General features: G+C 42.4%; 1 protein-coding gene across 1 annotated transcript in view; it reads left to right on the top strand.

The window, feature by feature from the left end:
• Positions 1-19013, top strand: part of rabggtb (Rab geranylgeranyltransferase subunit beta) — a 53593-nt gene that overhangs the window by 5303 nt on the left and 29277 nt on the right. Inside the window, exons 2-3 of the mRNA XM_048601999.1 lie at positions 6405-6512; positions 13129-13326. Of these exons, the coding sequence (XP_048457956.1) occupies positions 6405-6512; positions 13129-13326 (306 nt within the window). The remainder of the gene's footprint in view (positions 1-6404; positions 6513-13128; positions 13327-19013) is intronic.

The raw sequence follows: 19013 nt of genomic DNA, 5'->3' as shown, positions 1-19013 counted from the left end.
GTAGAAGGATGGGTTAGTAAATTTGCGGATGACACCAAAGTTGGTGGAGTTGTGGATAGTGCGGAAGGATGTTGCAGGTTACAGAGGGACATAGATAAGCTGTAGAGCTGGGCTGAGAGGTGGCAAATGGAGTTTAATGCGGAAAAGTGTGAGGTGATTCACTTTGGAAGGAGTAACAGGAATACAGAGTACTGGGCTAATGGTAAGATTCTTGGTCGTGTGGATGAGCAGAAAGATCTCGGTGTCCATGTGCATAGATCACTGAAAGTTGCCACCAAGGTTGATAGCGTTGATAAGAAGGCGTACAGTATGTTGGGTTTTATTGGTAGAGGGATTGAGTTTCGGAGCCATGAGGTCATGTTGCAGCTATACAAAACTCCGGTGCGGCCGCACTTGGAGTATTGCGTACAGTTCTGGTCACCGCATTATAGGAAGGATGTGGAAGCATTGGAAAGGGTGCAGAGGAGATTTACCAGGATGTTGCCTGGTATGGAGGGAAGGTCTTATGAGGAAAGGCTGAAGGTCTTGAGGCTGTTTTTGTTAGAGAGAAGAAGGTTAAGAGGTGACTTGATAGAGACATACAAGATGATCAGAGGATTAGATAGGGTGGAGAGTGGGAGCCTTTTTCCTCGGATGGTGATGGCTAGCACGAGGGGGCATAGCTTTAAATTGAGGGGTGATAGATATAGGACAGATGTCAGAGGTAGGTTCTTTACTCAGAGAGTAGTAAGGGCGTGGAATGCCCTGCCTGCAAAAATAGTAGACTCGCCCACTTTAAGGGCATTTAAATGGTCATTGGATAAACATATGGATGATAATGGAATAGTTTAGGTTAGATGGGCTTCAGATTGGTTTCACAGGTCAGCGCAACATCGAGGGCCGAAGGGCCTGTACTGTGCTGTAATGTTCTATGTTCTATGTTCTATAATGGAATAGTTTAGGTTAGATGGGCTTCAGATTGGTTTCACAGGTCGGCGCGACATCGAGGGCCGAAGGGCCTGTACTGCGCTGTAATGTTCTATGTTCTATGTTCTATGTTCTTGACGTTGTGTTCAAAGGATTCTTCTATGGTTTCGTAATGCTGGAGTATTTGTGTTTTGTTTCTCAGTCAGTGGTTTGAAACTTTAGTATCAGACCCTGTACAACTGTATAGCCTGTACAGACAGATAATCTGAGCAAACACTCCAGTGCGGAAAGAGCGCCACATTGTCGGAGGGTCAGTGCTGAGGGAGTGCCGCGCTGTCGGAGGGTCAGTGCTGAGGGAGCGCCGCTGAATCACTGAAATAACAGTGTGATTTTTTTAAAAATGGTACCTTGTTTCAAGAATTTTGAGTTGTTGGTACCTGTAAAATAGTGACTGTACTTCAATGAAATTATCTTATAAACGTAGAATAGCAGGAGTAGGCCATTCGAGCCGGCTTTGTGATTCAGTATGATCACTGCTGATCATCTGAATCAGTCCCCTATTCCTGTTTTCTCCACATGCTTTTGATCCCTTTAGCCCTATGAACTGTACCTAACTCCTCCTTGAAAACATTCAATGTTCTGGCTTCAGCCGCTATGACAGAGAATTCCACAGGCTCACCACTCTCTGGGTGGAGAAATTTCTCTTTGTATCAGTCCGAAATGACCTACCCTGTACCTTGTCTGGGATCTCTGTTCATCGGGCACATCCTTTCTGTATTTACCCTGTTCGGTGCAGTTAAAATTTTATAGGTTTATTTGAAATTCCCTCCCCATCTTTCTCAACGCCAGTGAAAATAGGGCCAACCAATCCAATTTTTCTTCAATGTCTTGTGAATATTAGCTGTCAAGCACTTTGCAACATGCTGAGATTCTGATAAGATGCTTGTGAGGAAAGGAAATGAACATATTTTAAATATTGACCTTTTAATGGCTCAAAACTGCCATAGGGCAGTCTTTGATTCCTGGGATATGATAGAGTCGTACAGCGTGGAAGCAGGTCCTTTGTCCCAACTAGTCCACATCAGCCATGTTCCCAAACTAAACTACTCCCACTTGCCTGTGTTTTGCCCAAATTGCTCCAAACCGTTCCTATTCATGTACTGTCCAAATGTCTTTTAAATGTTGCGACTGTACCTGCATCCACCACTTCCTCTGGCAGTTTATTCCACACATGAAGCACTCTCTGTAAAAAATGTTGCCCTTCATGTCCTTTTTAAAACTTTCTCCTCTCATTTTAAAAATATGCCCCTATCATGCTGACTAACCCTAATCTTCCTTGGGCAGGTGGCTTCCGTGAAAATTTGCAGGTCTCTATAGTGAAGGGATTCTGATAGGAACAGGAGAAGGCAATTTATTCCTTCAGGCCATGACTTCCCTACTTCGACTGTTGAACCATATCCCTGAATAGTTTTGTTGAATAAAAATTCCACCAACTCAGTTTAAAAATTAACAAATCATCTGGCATCAGTTGCAGTTTCCGTAATCAGACCTTTGTTTGTGGAAATTTTGCAAGTCCTAGCTTTGGTTAATGTTCAATACCTCTACTAATTCCAAACTCCCAAACCTGCATTCATGGGCTCATGAGGAACATACTGACTATTCAGTATGAATATCTACAGGTGGTGCTTATTTGTCACTGCTGCCCAATCCTTCAGGCAGATTTTTGAACGAGTAAAACTACACAGAGACCAGATGATTTGGCGTGAATTGAGATTCACAGTGTTGGCATAAAGATAAGCGAGTTGAAGCTGATAAATGGGAAGCATTGCAGAATGTCACAGATTGACTGCAGGCTTAATCATGGTTAGGCTAATGCCAGCTTTTTAGATTTGATCCCCCTTGAACTTCAAAAAGGACTTGGATTAGTTGGAGGCAGCAGAGCAGGTAAGGAATGTGGGTAGGAATAAGAGCGGCATACAAAGGGCATCATGTGCCCTGAGGTCAATAGCATTGTTTATGTTGGTATGTGCAAGTCCCTTTCACCGCCCTCCCAGTTGCTATGATGCTAGTCTATCTGGTTGTGGTGTAATTTTTTAGGTGCTAAGTTACCTGATAGAGCATCTATTACATTTTGCTTAGCGACCGGCAGAATCATTCTTTTGACTGAGCTGTACAGCCCATTTCGGAAGAAGCAGGTTTTACACAGAAAGACTAGTGATTTACACCATACAGAAAAAGCAGTATCTTCATGAACCAATTTCAAATCCTTTTGTGATGTTGAATACCCTATTTGCACTTGAGGTTGGTAATATTCTGCTAAGAGTTGGGAGTGACTGTAAAGTACAAGCAGGTCAAAATCTTTTAAATTTGGGAAGGAGTTTGGCAATCTGATTGGAACAGGCTGGAGGGGCAGTTTTTCATGTTCCCAGCATGTGATGAGAAGGAATAGGCAACAAATGTTGGCCCTTGCCAGCAACTCTCCTATCCGATGAACAAACAAAACAAAATATGGAGATAGTAGGAACTGCAGATGCTGGAGAATCTGAGATAACAAGGTGTAGAGCTGGATGAACACAGCAGGCCAAGCAGCATCAGAGGAGCAGGAAGGCTGACGTTTCGGGCCTAGACCCTGCTTGGCCTGCTGTGTTCATTCAGCTCTACCTTGTTAAAACAAAATATGGAACTCATTCCCATGGAAAGTGCTAGAAGGGGAATAATGTCAGTACATTTAAGGGGAAGCTGGGTAAGCATGAGAGAGAGAAGGATAGGCTAATCGTGAAGGTTAGGAAGGAGCTCATGAGAATGTACACTAGCATGGCCATTTAACTCAAAGAGTTGGTTCTGTACTATGAGTTCTGTGCAAGTCAAAGGTTGAAGACGACTTCAAGAAGCTAATTACAGAATCCAGGCTGGCACTACTCAAACTGCTTTTTATAGATGAGACATTAAACTATTAAACTGATTAATAGCTCTGATTATAAGGTTTGCCTCCTTGTCCTTGTCTCCTCCTTTGGTGGGAACAGTTTAATTGATTTCCTTTCAAAATCCCCATTCAAGCCTTTGAAATTTCTGGATTGAGTGGAACTACAAATTTAGCTTAAAAATTAGGGGTACATGGATGGATTTGACTGGGAGGGAAATTTCTGAGGAAGCAGATGTTTAGGTAAGCACATTGCGGATCTTTCCTTTGTATTGTCCCTGTGTCAGCTGCTTAAACACACGTTCTGTTTGTATAAAGCCAGTAAATACAGATTGGATTCGAGAGGTGAGTCACGTAACAGCACGATATTTGCATTAGAGCAAACTATTTGCCTTTAATTTCACCCCAGCTCTGCAAGAGAGGACAAGTTACAGCAAATGTGGAAGTGTCCCTTTTGTAAGTCATTGCACCATCCTAGACCACATATCAAGTCTCTGCAGTCACTTTAGCTCATGTTAACGTAGAAACAAAGAAGATTAGAGCAGGGGGAGGCCATTGGGCCCTTCAAGCCTGCTCCACCATTCATCACGATTATGGCTGATTGTCCAACTCATAGCCTAATCCTGCTTTCTCCCCATAACCTTTGATCCCATTCACCCCAAGTGCTATATCTAGTCGCCTTTTGAATACATTCAATGTTTTGGCATCAACTACTTCCTGTGGAAATGAATTTCACAGGCTCACTGCTCTTTGGGTGAAGAAATGTCTCTTCATCTCCGTTCTAAATGGTCTACCCGAATCCTCAAACTGTGACTCCTGATTCTGAACACACCCACCATCGAGAACATCCTCCCTACATCTACCCTGTTCAGCCCTGTTAGAATTTTATAAATCTCTGAGAGCCCTCCTTCATTCATCTGAACTCCAGCAAAAACAATCTCAACCTAATCAAACATTCCTCATACGTCAGACCCACCATTCCTGGAATCAGCCTGGTAAACCTTGGCTGCATTCCCTCGTGAGCAAGCACATCCTTCCTCAGAAGAGGAGACCAAAACTGCACACAATATTCCTGGTGTGGTCTGACCAAGGCCCTGTATAACTGCAGCAACACATCCATGCTCCTGTACTCGAAATTTTGCACAATGAAGGCCAACATACCATTTGCCGCCTTTACCGCCTGCTGCACCTACATGTTTACTTTGAGTGACTCGTGCTCAAGGACACCCAGGTCCCACTGCACACTCACCCTCACAATTTATAGCCATTCAGATAGTAATCTGCTGCCTTGTTTTTGCTTCCAAAGTGAATAACCTCACATTTATCCAAGTTGTACTGCATCTGCCATTGATTTGCCTGCTCACCCAACCTTCGAAATCATGCTGAAAGATCTCTGCATCCTTGTCACAGTTGACCCTCCCATCCAACTTCGTGTCATCTGCAAACTTAGCGATGTTACATTTTGTTCCTCCAAATCATTAATATATATTGTGAATATCTGGGGTCCCGTCATCGATCCCTGTGGCACCCCACTAGTTACTGCCTGCTAATTTGAAAAGGACCCATTAATTCCTACTTTGTTTCTCCTCTGCCCGCAAGTTTCCTATCATCTCAACACACTATCCCCAATCCCATGTGTCTTAATCTTGCACATTAATCTCTTATGTGGGACTTTGCCAAATGCTTTCTGAAAGTCCAAATATATTACATTGACTGGCTCCCGCTCGTCAACTCTACTAGTTACATCCTCGTAGAATTCTAACCGATTTGTCAAGCATGATTTCCCCTTCATAAATCCACGCTGACTCTGTCTCGTCCTGCCACCACTTTCTAAATGCTCTGCTATAAAATCCTTGACAATGGATTCAACAATTTTCCTCACTACCAATGTTAGGCTCACCAGTCTATAATTCCCTGTTTTCTCTCTACATCCCTTTCTGAATATTGGAGTGACATTAGCTAACCTCCAATCTGCAACTCTTCCAGAGTCTATAGAATTCTGGAAGATGACCACCAATGCATCCACTTTTTCTGGAGCTACTTCCTTAAGTACTCTGGGATGTAGAGTGTCAGGCCCTGGGGATTTATTGGCCTTCAATCCCAACAATTTTCCCAGCACCATTTCTCAACTAATATTGATCTCCCTCAGCTCTTCCCTCTCACTAAATCTTGCCTCCTCCAACAATTCTGGTATTTGATTTGTGTTCTGTTTTGTGAAGACAGAACCAATGTATGTTTCAAGTTCCTCAGCCATTTCTTTGTCCCCTATTATACATTACCCTATTTCTGTCTGTCAGGGACCTACATTTGTCTTTACCAATCTCTTTCTCTTCACGTACCTATAGAAACTCTTAGCGTCAATCTTTGTTCCCTGCAAGCTTACTATGGTACTCTATTTTACCATTCCTAATCACTCCTTTGGTCCTTCGTTGCTGAATTCTAAACTGCTCCCAATCCTCAGATTTATTATTTTTCTTGTTACCCAGTCTTCTCCTTCTTTTGGTGCCGTGTAGCCTAATGTGTGCACATTGTAGTATTTTATTGTCTTTACACCCTGGTTAATTTGTTTATTTCACAGGGCACTCCAGTGAAAGATGTGGTTCTCAAAGCTGATGCTCCCACTGTTCTGTTACTGGATAAACATTCTGACTACATCGCCTCATATGGAGCAAAGAAGGATGATTATGTAGGTACAAAAATGTCCTTTTAGACCATGGAAATATCCTTTAGGATTGGGGGAAGCCATTCAGGTCTTCCAACCTATGCTGTCTCAATTAAGTTATGTTTGATGGCTTCATCCACTTTAGTGTTATTGGTTCAAGTCCTGGAATTTCCTCCCTAATTGCATTGTGTATCCACCTACAGCAATTGGACTGCAGTGGTTCAAAAGGCAGCTCACAGCCATCTTTCAAGGGGTAACTAGGGTCGAGGCAATAAATGCTGGCCAAGCCAGTGATGCCCACTTCCCATGATTGAATTAAAAAATATGCTTCCTGACCTTCTGAGTCAGCATTTTCACAATTTCAGCTTTTTAGCCTATATTGGAATTGTTTGCTTTTGTAAAAAATCTCTCCTCAGTTTTGGAATTATAGATCTGCTCCAATGAGATTTTCAGTCAGATAAGTATTAAAGCGGGACACTGTGGAGAGCTCCTCTGCTTATTTGTGCAGTGGAATCTCTTGTACCCACTTGACAGGGCTGACCCAGTCTTGACTTAATGTCTCATCACAATGACAGCATCTTTGACGAGGAAGTACACATTTGTACATGGTGAATGCTTCTATGAGTACAGATCATCTAACAATGCAGTGCTGCCTCAGTACTGCCTCTCTGACAGTGCAGCGTTCCTTCAGTATTTCCCCTTTAACAGTGCAGCATTCCTTCAGTGCTGATCTCCAATTCTATGGCATATCCTCAGGTGTGACACTGTCAGCGCTGACCCTCCGGCAGTGCACCACTCCGTCCGTGCTGGCCCTGACTGTGTGCACGTTGTAGTATTTTATTGTATTTACATTCCTGGTTAATTTGTTTATTTCGCAGGGCACCCATTTTGGTGCTTATAGAGTAATACAGCACGGAAACAGAACCTTTGGCCCAACTCCTTCATGTCAACCAGGTTTCCTAAACTGAACTAGTCCCATTTGCCTGCATGTGGCCCATATCCCTCTAAATCTTTCTTATCCATGTACGTGTCCAAATGGTTTTTAAATTTGTAATTGTACTTGCTTCTACCACTTCCAGTTTGTTCCATATACACACAACTCTGGAAAAAGTTAGCTCTTAGGTCCCTTTTAAATCTCTCACCTTCAACCTATGTCCTTTAGTTTTGGATTCCCCAATCCTAGCGAAAAGATCTTGACTATTCACCTTATCTATGCCCCTCATGATTTTATAAACCTCTATAAGGTTACCTCTCAGCACGTCCTATGCTTCAAGAAGCAAAAAAAGGTCCCAGCCTCTCCTTAAAACTCAAACCTTCCAGTCTTGGTAATGTCCTTGTAAATTTTTTTGCACCCTTTTCAGAATAATAATAATCTTCCTATAGCAGGATAATCAGAATTGTACGTAGTACTCCAGATGTGGCCTTGCCAATGTCTTGTACAGCTGAAACATGTCATTCCAACTCCTGTACGCGATGCAGTGATCAACGAAGGCAAGCATGCCAAATGCCGCCTTCACCACACACCCCACTCCCCCCGTCTACCTGTGACTTCACCTTCAAGGAACTATGTACCTGCATCCCTTGATCTTTCTGTTCAACAATACTCCCCAGGGCCCTGCTATTAACCTTGTAAGTCCTCCCCAGGTTTGTGTTACCAAAACGCAACACCTCGTGTTTATCTAAGTTAAGCTGCTTCTGTGCTAGTCCTCTGAAAGTGCTGTTCCCTATCACTGCAGGACAGGAGCAGCAGCTTTTAATAAGTCTGGTGTGGGACTTGAACATACTATCTCTTGCTTAACAGTAAAACGGACTATGATTTAAACGGTAAAAAATTGCAGCATGCTGCTGTGCAGAGGGACCTGGGTGTCCTTGTGCATGAATCGCAGAAGGTTGGATTGCAGGTGCAGCAGGTAATTAAGAAGGCAAATGGAATATTGCCCTTCATTGCCAGAGGGATGGAGTTTAAAAGCAGGGAGGTCATGTTGCAGCTGTATAGGGTGCTGGTGAGACCACATCTGGAGTACTGCGTGCAGTTTTGGTCTCCGTACTTGAGAAAGGATGTACTGGCAATGGAGGGGATGCAGAGATTCACTAGGTTGATTCCAGAGATGAGAGTGTTGGCTTATGAGAAGAGGCTGAATAGACTGGGATTGTATTCGTTGGAATTTAGAAGAATGAGGGTGAGAATCTTATAGAAACATAAAATTATGAAAGGAATAAATAGGATAGAAGCAGGGAGGAAGTTTCCACTGGTGGGTGAAACTAGAACAATAGGGCATAGCCTCAAAATAAGGGAGAGCAGATTTAGGACTGAATTGAGGAGGAACGTCTGCACCCAAAGCATTGTGAATCTGTGTAATTCCCTGCCCAGTGAAGTAGTTTAGGCTTCCTCATTGAATGTTCCGAAAGCTAAGATAGATCATTTTTTGAACAGCAAAAGACTGGCACAGTGGTTAGCACTGCTGCCTCATAGCACCAGGGACCCGGGTTCGACCCCAGCCTTGGACGACTGTCTGTGTGGAGTTTGCACGTTCTCCCCGTGTCTGCATGGGTTTCCTCTCACAGTCCAAAGATGAGTGGGTTAGGTGGATTGGCCATGCTAAATTGCCCATAGCGTCTAGGGCGGGAAGCTCTTGGAAGGGCCAGTGTAGACACGATGGGCTGAATGGCCTGCTTCCACACTGTAGGGATTCTATGATGAATTAAGGGTTATGGTGAGAGGGTGGATAAGTGGAGCTGAGGCCACAAAAAGACCAGCCATGACCCTACTGATTGGCGGCGTGGGCTCGAAGGGCCAGATGGCCCACTCCTGCTCCTGGTTTTCATGTTCTTGTGTTCTCATGTTCTTATGTTCTCATGTTCTCATCTGCTAGACAGCAATGGCTGGTGCTTTGATGACCACAAACTGATGTCATTGTTCCAAGTAAACCCATTTTAAAAAAACAAATCTTTTGTCATTTAACCACATGTACTCAGCACATCTCGGACGTCACATCTGCTTGCTGTCAAATTGCCAGCAGTTATTTTGATGTGTTCCTTATTTAGTTACTTGGAGAACTTTGAGCAAGGTTCCTGGTCCTGCTCCTCTCAGCTATTATTCATGTTGGTCATTTGTTCTATTTCTGTCTTAATTGACAAATAACCATCGAAATTTATTTGATGATTTGTATTTCTGTTGCACATTTAAATGGTGCATCATCCCAAGGCATTTCACATAGCATTATTAGACAGAGTTTGAATCCAACAAAGGACTTTTCACTTAATTTCTGAGGGATTTTTTGTAGCCACAAGTCATCCTAAATTATCTTGTAATCAATTCAATACTTGTACAGCATCTTCACTGTTAGAATGTCAGAAACCATGTCAGAATTAGGGGCTTAACAAACAAATGATTAAAAAATGATCAAAGTGCAAGTTTTAAACACTCTTGTGAATTGTCTTGTGGTGATTTGCTATTTTAAAAGTAGTACATAATGCAAGTTTTTGGGTGTTTTTTTTAAGTGAGAATGCAAATTCCATTAACTGTCTCGAAGATACGTGCTGTGTAGAATGTGTGCTGCTACTGATGACAGTCATCTTGATGCCTTGAGAGATGAATCATGATAGTAGCTACTGGTTCAATGACTGAATAAACCACAATGGTTTTTGAACTCAGTTAATCGTAAGGTTCGACTTGAGTTCAGCAGTTTTAGACCTTAGGCTGTCTTATCCCACAGCCTATTTTGTTTCCTTTACTTTGCATGTTTTGGTTTTTTAGCAGAGTTTTGTCTTCAGTCAGCAGCCCATCAGCTAGAGGTACATACTTTATTTATTTGTTTCATTTCTGTCCTTTGGTCCTGTAGATTCATACAGCGCAGAAAAGGCCCTTCGTCCCATCAGGGCTGAACCAACATAACTACCACTAAACTGCGTTAATCTCAATTTCCTGCGCTTGTCCCATGTCCTTGAATGTTATGATGGTTGAAGAACTCATCCAAATATTTTTTTGAAGGTTGTAAGTTTTCCAGCCTACACTACCTTCCAGGCAGTGCATTCCAGATTCCCAACACCTGCTGAGTGAAAAAGATCTTTTCCCGAATCCCCTCTGAATCTCCTGCCCCTGACTCTATAACTGTGCTCTCTTGTGATTGACCCATCAAACAAGGGGAAGAGCCATTCTCTATTTACTGTGGCCCTATCCCTCATATTCCTTATTCACTTATATATTCTTACATGTTCAATCATGTCCTCCCTCAGTCTTCTCTGCTCTAAAGAAAACAAGGTCAGAAATCACGCGACATCAGGTTATAGTCCAACAGGTTTATTTGAAAACACAAGCTTTCGTATCCTCACTCCTCTTTCAGAGAGGTGGGCATCAGACACAGAACTTATAGATAAAAGATCAAAGGGTCACACCACTGTTGTGGATGTATTAAACAAACCTAAGATGCTTTTTTTTAAAATTCATTAATGGGACAAGGGCATCGCTGCCTTGGCAGCATTTATTGCCCTTCCCTAACTGCCCAGAGGCCAGTTAAGAGTCAACCACATTGTTGTGGGTCGGGAGTCACATGTAGGCCAAACCAGGTAAGGATGGCAGTTTCCTTCCCTAAAGGACATTAGTGAACCAGATGGGTTTTTCTGACAACTTACAATGGATTCATGGCCATCATTAGATTCTTAATTCCAGATATTTATCAAATTCAAATTCCACCATCTGCCGTGGTGGGATTCAAACCTGGGTCCCCAGAACATTATCTGGGTCTCTGGAGTAACAGTCCAGCGATAATATCATTAGGCCATTGCCTCCCCATTGTTAAATGCTGTTAAATCTTTAATCGGTTAGAAGGTTTTAATTGATTAATATGTAAATGCTTAATCAATTAAGCTTGTGTTTTCAAATAAACCTGTTGGATTATAACCTGATGTCGTGTGATTTCTGACCTTGTCCACCCCAGTCCAACACTGGCACCTCCACGCCTAAAGAAAACAATCCAAGCCTCGCTAATCTGTCATTTATAGCTCAATTCCTCCATCCCAGGCAACATTCTGGTGAACAAAAACAAAGTTGCTGGAAAAGCTCAGCAGGTCTGGCAGCATCTGTGAAGAAAAAATCAGTTAACGTTTCGGTGAACCTTCCTCAGAACATTCTGGTGAACCTCCTCTGTACCCCCTCTAGTGCCATCACGTTCTTCCTGTAGTGAGGTGGCAAGAACTACACACAGTATTCCAGCTGTGGCCTCACCAACGCTGTGTACAACTCCAACATTACCTCCTTGCTCTTACACTCTATGCCATGACTGATGAAAGCAAGTGTCCCATATGCTTTCTTAACTATCCTATTCACTTGCTCTGCTGACTTCAGGGATCTGTGAATAATTAGCCCAAGATTGCTTTCTTCTTCTGAGCTACCCAGTGTCCTGCCATTCATTAAATACTACCTCATCTTGTTTCTTCTTCCAAAGTGCATTACCTCACACTTATGAGTTAAATACCATCTGCCACTGCTCTGCCCATCTGTAAGACTAACCCTTTTGTCATTTAATCTTTCCTGCCTTGTGTTTGACCACAGACCTCCTTTTTGCACTTGTACCACACACACATGCACACACACACACACACACACATACACACACTGCTCAAGATCTGTTCGATCTCTAACTGTTCCTAATTCTGATGAAGAATTGTCAACCTGAACCAATAATTCTCATAGTTGATGCCTGATCTGCTGCACATTGCTAATGTTTTCTGTTTTTATCTCAAATTTTAAGCACCCACAGTGCTGGATTCTGCTTTTCAACATTATATTTTCATTCCCAGAAATTCCAGAACTAATGCAAGAGTTTTGGAACCTTCAATCTGTGAATTGATTTGATATACAAAAGGAAATAGCGTGTGTTTAACCTGTGACCTCTAAAATCTAGAAGTACAAGGTTTCACCTCCCAAATTCCCCTCAGAAGTCAGAATATGTTGTCAATTTAAAACTCCTATCAGTTGTTCCTTAAGTATTGATAGTTCAAATTGCAGGAATGCCACACATTCTAGCATTTAGGAAATCTCTTCCCTACATTAACTGCAGCAGTTCAAGTAGAAAGCAACAGGCATCTATTGGTAGGCAATAAATGCCAGCTGTTTCAGTGAATGGTTTAATAAAATAACACCTTTGTAATGGACTTGTAATCAAGTCACCTGGTTAAATCAAAATTATCTTTTGTCACATGGAATTTAATAAAAACTTGACTCATGGTGATCACTGTTGAGTGTCACTAATGCCCATCTGGTTCACTGATGTCCTTTAGGTAAGAAAGTCTTCCATCTTCACCGTGTCTGGTCTACATATGACTTCAGATCCATGACAAAGTGCTTGCCTCTTAATTGCCGTCTGAAATAGCCTAGCAGGCCACCGTTTCAAGAGCAATTAGGGGTGGGCAATAAACACTGCCCAGCCAGCAACACCCATGTCACATAAATGAATAAGATAACATAGTAAATCAGTCTTTGCTGATATAATTCTTTTATCACTTTAATGGCAAGTTCCATTGCAGTATAGAAAATCTGCTAGGGGCATATTTCATTTTTGCTCTCTGTGGATTAACTTGGTGTCTAATGCTACTTAGTTTGCAGATTAACTATTGATGTTCTTTCTGGTTTTGCTTTTAGGAATACTGCATGTCAGAATATTTGAGGATGAGTGGAATCTATTGGGGGCTGACCGTTATGGATTTAATGGGGCAACTGCAGCGCATGAACAAAGAGGAAATCCTACAGTTTGTCAAGTCATGTCAGCATGACTGTGGGGGAGTCGGAGCTAGTATCGGCCATGATCCACACCTCCTTTATACCCTGAGTGCTGTGCAGGTAAGTCTGATAGCCATTTTGTCAATTTGTAAGTGATCTCAAGTAGTTGCTTAAGTGTCACTTGTACTGACCAATCAGACAGTCACTGAATCCATAACTCTTACTTGCAGTAGAGCAGAAATTTAGCAGTCTTTGTGACTTTTTCCACGTTGCATCATTAATCAAATTGAGAAAAATGTTATGATTCACTATTTAAACAATATAAAAGCAATGTGGTTCTTTGTGCTATTTCCTTATAGGTATAAACAGGACATTCAGCCCAATAGATCTAAGCTAGAGTTGATAGATAGCATAAGCTTCTTTTCATAGAAACATAGAAAATAGAAGCAGGATGGGGCCATTCAGTCATTCATGCCTGCTCAGCCATGGATGATCGTCTGACTCCGCACTCTGTTCCCACTTTGTCTCCATACCCTTTGACCCCTATAGCCCTAAGAATTATATCTAACTCCTGCCTGAAAACATTCAATGTTTTGACCTCAACTGCTTCCTGTGTTTGGGAACTCCACTGGCTCACCACTCTGAGTGAAGAAATTTCTCCTGCTCTCAGCATTCACTGCTTTCACTGCTCCAGAGTATTGGGTTAACAGGCCAGTCTAAAACATAATGGTGCAGTAGTGATGAGACATCACGTGAAGAGGAGGAGGAATGCTAGATAGATCTTAGAAGAGGAGATGCTTTCAGCATATATAGAATTCTATAGATGTACAACAAATAAATAGTCTGGTTATAGTGAGCACGAATTGCAGAAGAGTCATTGAATGTAGAGGGGCAATGATTAGATTCTGTTGTTTGAGACGGTTATTGCCTGGCACTGTGTGGCACCTGTGTTATTTGCCACTTATTAGCCCAAATCTGGATGTTTCCCAGGACTTGCTGCATATGGACATGAACTACTTCAGTATCTGAGGAATTGGGAATGGTGCTGAACATTGTGCAGTTATCAGTGAGCATCCCATGACTGATGCTGTGATGGATGAAAGGCCATTAATGAAGTAGCTGAAGATGATTGAACAAATTCTTCCTTATCTTGCCTCTAAATGGCTTGCCCTTTTTTTCTGAGACTGTGTCCCCTGGTTTCAGACTACAAGCCTAGGGAAACCACCTTCCTGCATCTACCCTGTTGATTCCTTTAAGAATTTTGAAAAATGTCAATGAAATCACTTCTCATTTCTCTGAACTCTAGAGAATACGTGCCCTGTCTCTTCAAAGGAATTAATGTGATTTGCTACCTCTATGGAAGGATATCATTCTTTGGGTATCAACTTTTTATGTTGGGTAGGATTCTGTTTCTTTTAAATTGACCCACGAGGAGGACTCTCACTTTTTCTGGACCCATGATGGTTAAAATCTTCTGTAAGCAGCAGCATACCCATAGAGAGTGGTCGGAATGTGGGGAGTGGCTAAAGTGAATAGCAAAGATACATTTCCAGGGAAGAAGAATGTGAGGAAGAAAAGGATGGAAGAATGTACAGATGGTGTGAGTCAAAAAGGGTGAGATTCATGGGGACCATGAATACCAGCACGGAGCAGATGGACTGAATGATTAGCTTCTGTCCTGTAATTAATGTGGAATTTTTTGGATGTTTTGTGAGCTGCTTCCTTATGGGTCCTGCATCAGATCGCTCCATGCCTAGGGAGACCTTCCATTTGTACCTGAATTGCATGTTCAGGAGAAGTCATTCACCCCTCAAATATATTCTGATATTCATTGGATGATGACTGAATTATATCTGAAATATAATGTAAAAAAAATACCATTTCCTAACAAAAATCTATCAGAGTTTGGAAATTTAGAACTGATGGCCCCTCTCCTGCTCCCCAAGACACACACACCTACACTTGCACGCACTCACCTATCTCTTCAGGCTCAACATTGAATTCCACTGCCCTTTGTGTGACTGCCCCTGGCTGGTTTGGCTTGGATGTTTAGGCTGCGTCGTTATTTGAAACTCTGTCCACCAAATGGAATAACCTGTGCGTCCTTGCGCAATCATAGAACATGGAACTGTACAGCATAGGAACAGGCCCTTTGGCCCACTATATTGTGCCAGACATGATGTCAAATTAAATTAATCCCTTCTGCCTGCCCTCGATCCATATCCCTCCATTCCTTGCATATTCATGTGCTTATCTAAAGTCTCATAAACGCCCCTATTGTATTTGCCTCCACTACTATCCCTAACAGCATGTTGCTGTTTCCTAACACTCTCTGTGTAAAAAAAAACTTGCCCCTCACATCTCCTTTGAACTTTATCCCTCTCACCTTAAATGCATGCCCATTCAGGGTCTTACAGCCTGCAGAGTAAGCACCCAGATTTTCCTATTTCTGTGGAATGAAGTCTGCTTCCAGTGAAGGTCCTAGATAACTAAAAGCTGCTGAGCCAATATGGTATACAATGTGTGGTTGAATGTTTGAACGAGGCAATAAAGTGTTAAATTGTCATATTGAAATATAGCCCATGATTTATGCTTGTTCTCTGAGTAAAATCCTGAGAATGCTGGAAAACGTCATTGATAACCTGTTTTGTGACTCACTCTTCTAGTGACTGAGTACAGGAGGTTACTTATTATGTGAAGCAGGTGAGTAAAAGAAACAAAAATTTCATGACTAGACTGGCAAAACAAGATTCTTCAGTCCTCTGAACCAGAATAGAGTGCTGCACGTGTGGAATGGTGCAGGTTTCATCTAATAATCATTTTGTAAATGGCAGAGAGATTGTGAGATAGTGATATCACGGAGGATTGATATGGTGCAGAGGAGGCTATTTGGCCCATTGTGTCTCCACTGGTTCTTTCTCCTGTTTTTACCCATAACCCTGTGCACCGTTTCTGTGCAAATATTCATCCATTGCCTTCTTGAATGTGTCCATTGAACCTGCCTCTCCACATTTCCAGACTCTGCATTTCATATCCTAACTACTGACTTTTCTCACATCGCCCTTGCTTCACTTACACATCATTTTAAGTCTATGTCCTCTTGTTCTCATTTCTTTTATGAGGTACAGATAGAATTAATGGTAGTTGTCTTTTCCCTAGGATGGGGAATTTCAAGACTAAGGGGCACATTTTTAAGGTGAGAAGAAAGAGATTTAAAAAACACGTAAGAGGCATATTTTTTACACACAGGATGGTGTGCGTGTGGAATGAACTTCCTGAGGAAGTGGTGGATGTGGGTACAATTACAACGTTTAAAAGACATTTGGATAAGTACATGGATAGGAAAGGTTTGGAGGAATATGGGTCAGGAGCTGGCAAGTGGGACTAGTTTATTTTGGAATTATGTTCAGTATGGACTGGTCGGACTGAAGGGTCTGTTTCCGTGCTCTGTGAACAGGCACAGCATTCCCCTATGTGTGCTGCCTTCCTGCTTGTGATCTTGGAAACTTCTTTCAATGGCTTTCTGTCCATGAAGCCAGTCCCAACTTCTTCAATCTATCCTCATCACTGAAATTTCTTATTCCTGGAACCATTCTTGGAAATTTCTTCTGCCCTCTCCCAAATCAACTGACATCTTCCCTATAATGTGGTACCCACAACTGTATACAGTACTCCAGATGAGGGCTAAGAAGTGTCTAGTGCAGACGCAAGGGGAGGTGATGGCCTAGTGGTATTATTGCTGGATTGTTAACCTAGAGAATTCAGGAAATGTTCTGGGGATCCGATTCAAATCCTGCCACAGCAGAATGTGACATTTGAATTTAATAAAAAATCTAGAATTACGAGTCTAATGAATCGAATTTATTGTCGAGTGTTGGAAAGACCCATCTGGTTCACTAATGTTATAGAGCCATACAGCATGGAACAGACCCTTCGTCCATACCGACCAAGTTTCCCAAACTAAATGAGTTCAATTTGCCTGTGTTTGGCCCATATTCCTCTAAACCTTTCCTGATCATGTGCCTGTCCAAATGTCTTTTAAATGTTGTCACTCTACCTGCATCCATCACTTCCTCTGGCAGTTCATCCCGCATATGATCCACCCTCTGTTTTAAAAAGTTGCACGTCAGGTCCCTTTTAAATCTCTTCTGTCACCTTAAAATTATGCCCTCTAGTTTTGAACCCTTCAATCCTAGGGAAGGAACTAGCCATCTTTACTTTGTCTGGTCTACATATGACTCCAAACCCACAGCAACATGATTGACTCTTAACTGCCTTCAGTTAGAGATGGTAATAAATGTTGGCCTAGCCAATGACACCCTCAGTCGATGAATGCTGTCTGCTCATGTACTGTATATTCCTATTAATAAAGCCACATTGTATGCTTTATTTACCTCTCCATCTCTCCTGCTACCTTCAATGATCTGTGCACATACACAGACAGATCTCTCTGGTTCCACGGCCCCTTTAGATTTCCACACCTTATATTTCTTTTTAATGTTCTTTCGACCAAAGTTCGTCACTTCTCAGGTCTCTGCATTGATCCTCATCTGCCACCAAATCGCCCACTCCACAAACTTGTCCAATGTCTTTTTGGAGTTCCACAACTGTCCTCGCAGTGTACAGTTCTTCCAAGTTTTCTGTCACTTGCATACCAAGATGCATATCATTAGATATATCAGGAAGGCAAGGGTCCCAATACCAACCCATAAGACTATAAGATGTAGGAGCAGAATTAGGCCTCTTGGCTGGCTCATTGAGTCTGCTCCACCATTCGATCATGGCTGATGTGGTTCTCAACTCCTTTCTCCTGCTTTCTCCCTGTAACCCTTGATCCCCTTATCATTCACCAACTTATCTATCACTGTCTTAAATACACAAAATGACTTGCCTCCACAGTAATGAGTTCCCCAGATTCACCACCCTCTAGCTGAAGGAATTCCTCATTATCTAAAAGGTCATTCCTTCATTCTAAGACTGTGCTCTCGGGTCCTATTCTCTCCTACCAGTGGAAATATCTTCTCCACGTCCACTCTATCCAGAGCCTTCAGTATTCTGTAAGTTTCCATGAGATCCCCCCTCGTCCTTCTAAATTCCATCGAAGACAGACCCAGAGACCTCAACCATGCCTCATATAACAAGCAGTTCATCCCCAGGATCAATCCTGTGAATCTTCTCTGGACCCCCTCCATCGCCAGTACATCCTTCCTTAAATACAGGGCTCAAAACTGCTCACAATATTCCAAATGCAGTCTGACCAGAGTCTTCAACAGCCTCAGCAGTACATCTCTGTTCTTGTCTAACATTGCATTTACATTCCAAACTGCCAACTGAACCTACATGTTAATCTTAAGGGAATCTGGAACTAGGACTCCCAAGTCCATTTGTGCTTCAGATTTCCAAAGCCTTTCCCTGTTCAGAAAATAGTGTATGCCTCTATTCTTTCTACCAAAGTGCATAACCTCACAATTTCCCACATTGTATTACATCTGCCTCACAATTTCCCACATTGTATTACATCTGCCACTTCTTTGCCCACACTCCTGCACTTCTGCAGCCTCCTTGATTCCTCAAAGCTACTTGCACCTCCACTTATCTTTGTGTCATCTGCAAACTCAGCAACAATGCCCTCTGTTCCTTCATCCAGATGGTTAATGTGTAAGGTGAATAGTTGTGGTCCCAACACAGACCCCTATGGAACTCAACAAGTCACGAGCTGCCATCCTGAAAATGACCCCTTTATCCCCACACTCTGCCAGTCAGCCAATCCTCTATCCGTGCCAGTACTTGCCCTTAACACTACGGGC

The sequence above is a fragment of the Rhincodon typus genome, chromosome 10, assembly GCF_021869965.1.
Source record: "Rhincodon typus isolate 14 chromosome 10, sRhiTyp1.1, whole genome shotgun sequence".
In the NCBI taxonomy this organism is placed as follows: Eukaryota; Metazoa; Chordata; class Chondrichthyes; order Orectolobiformes; family Rhincodontidae; genus Rhincodon; species Rhincodon typus.
Note: the sequence above shows the minus strand (reverse complement) of the source record. Positions and strands in the feature narration are given on the sequence as shown.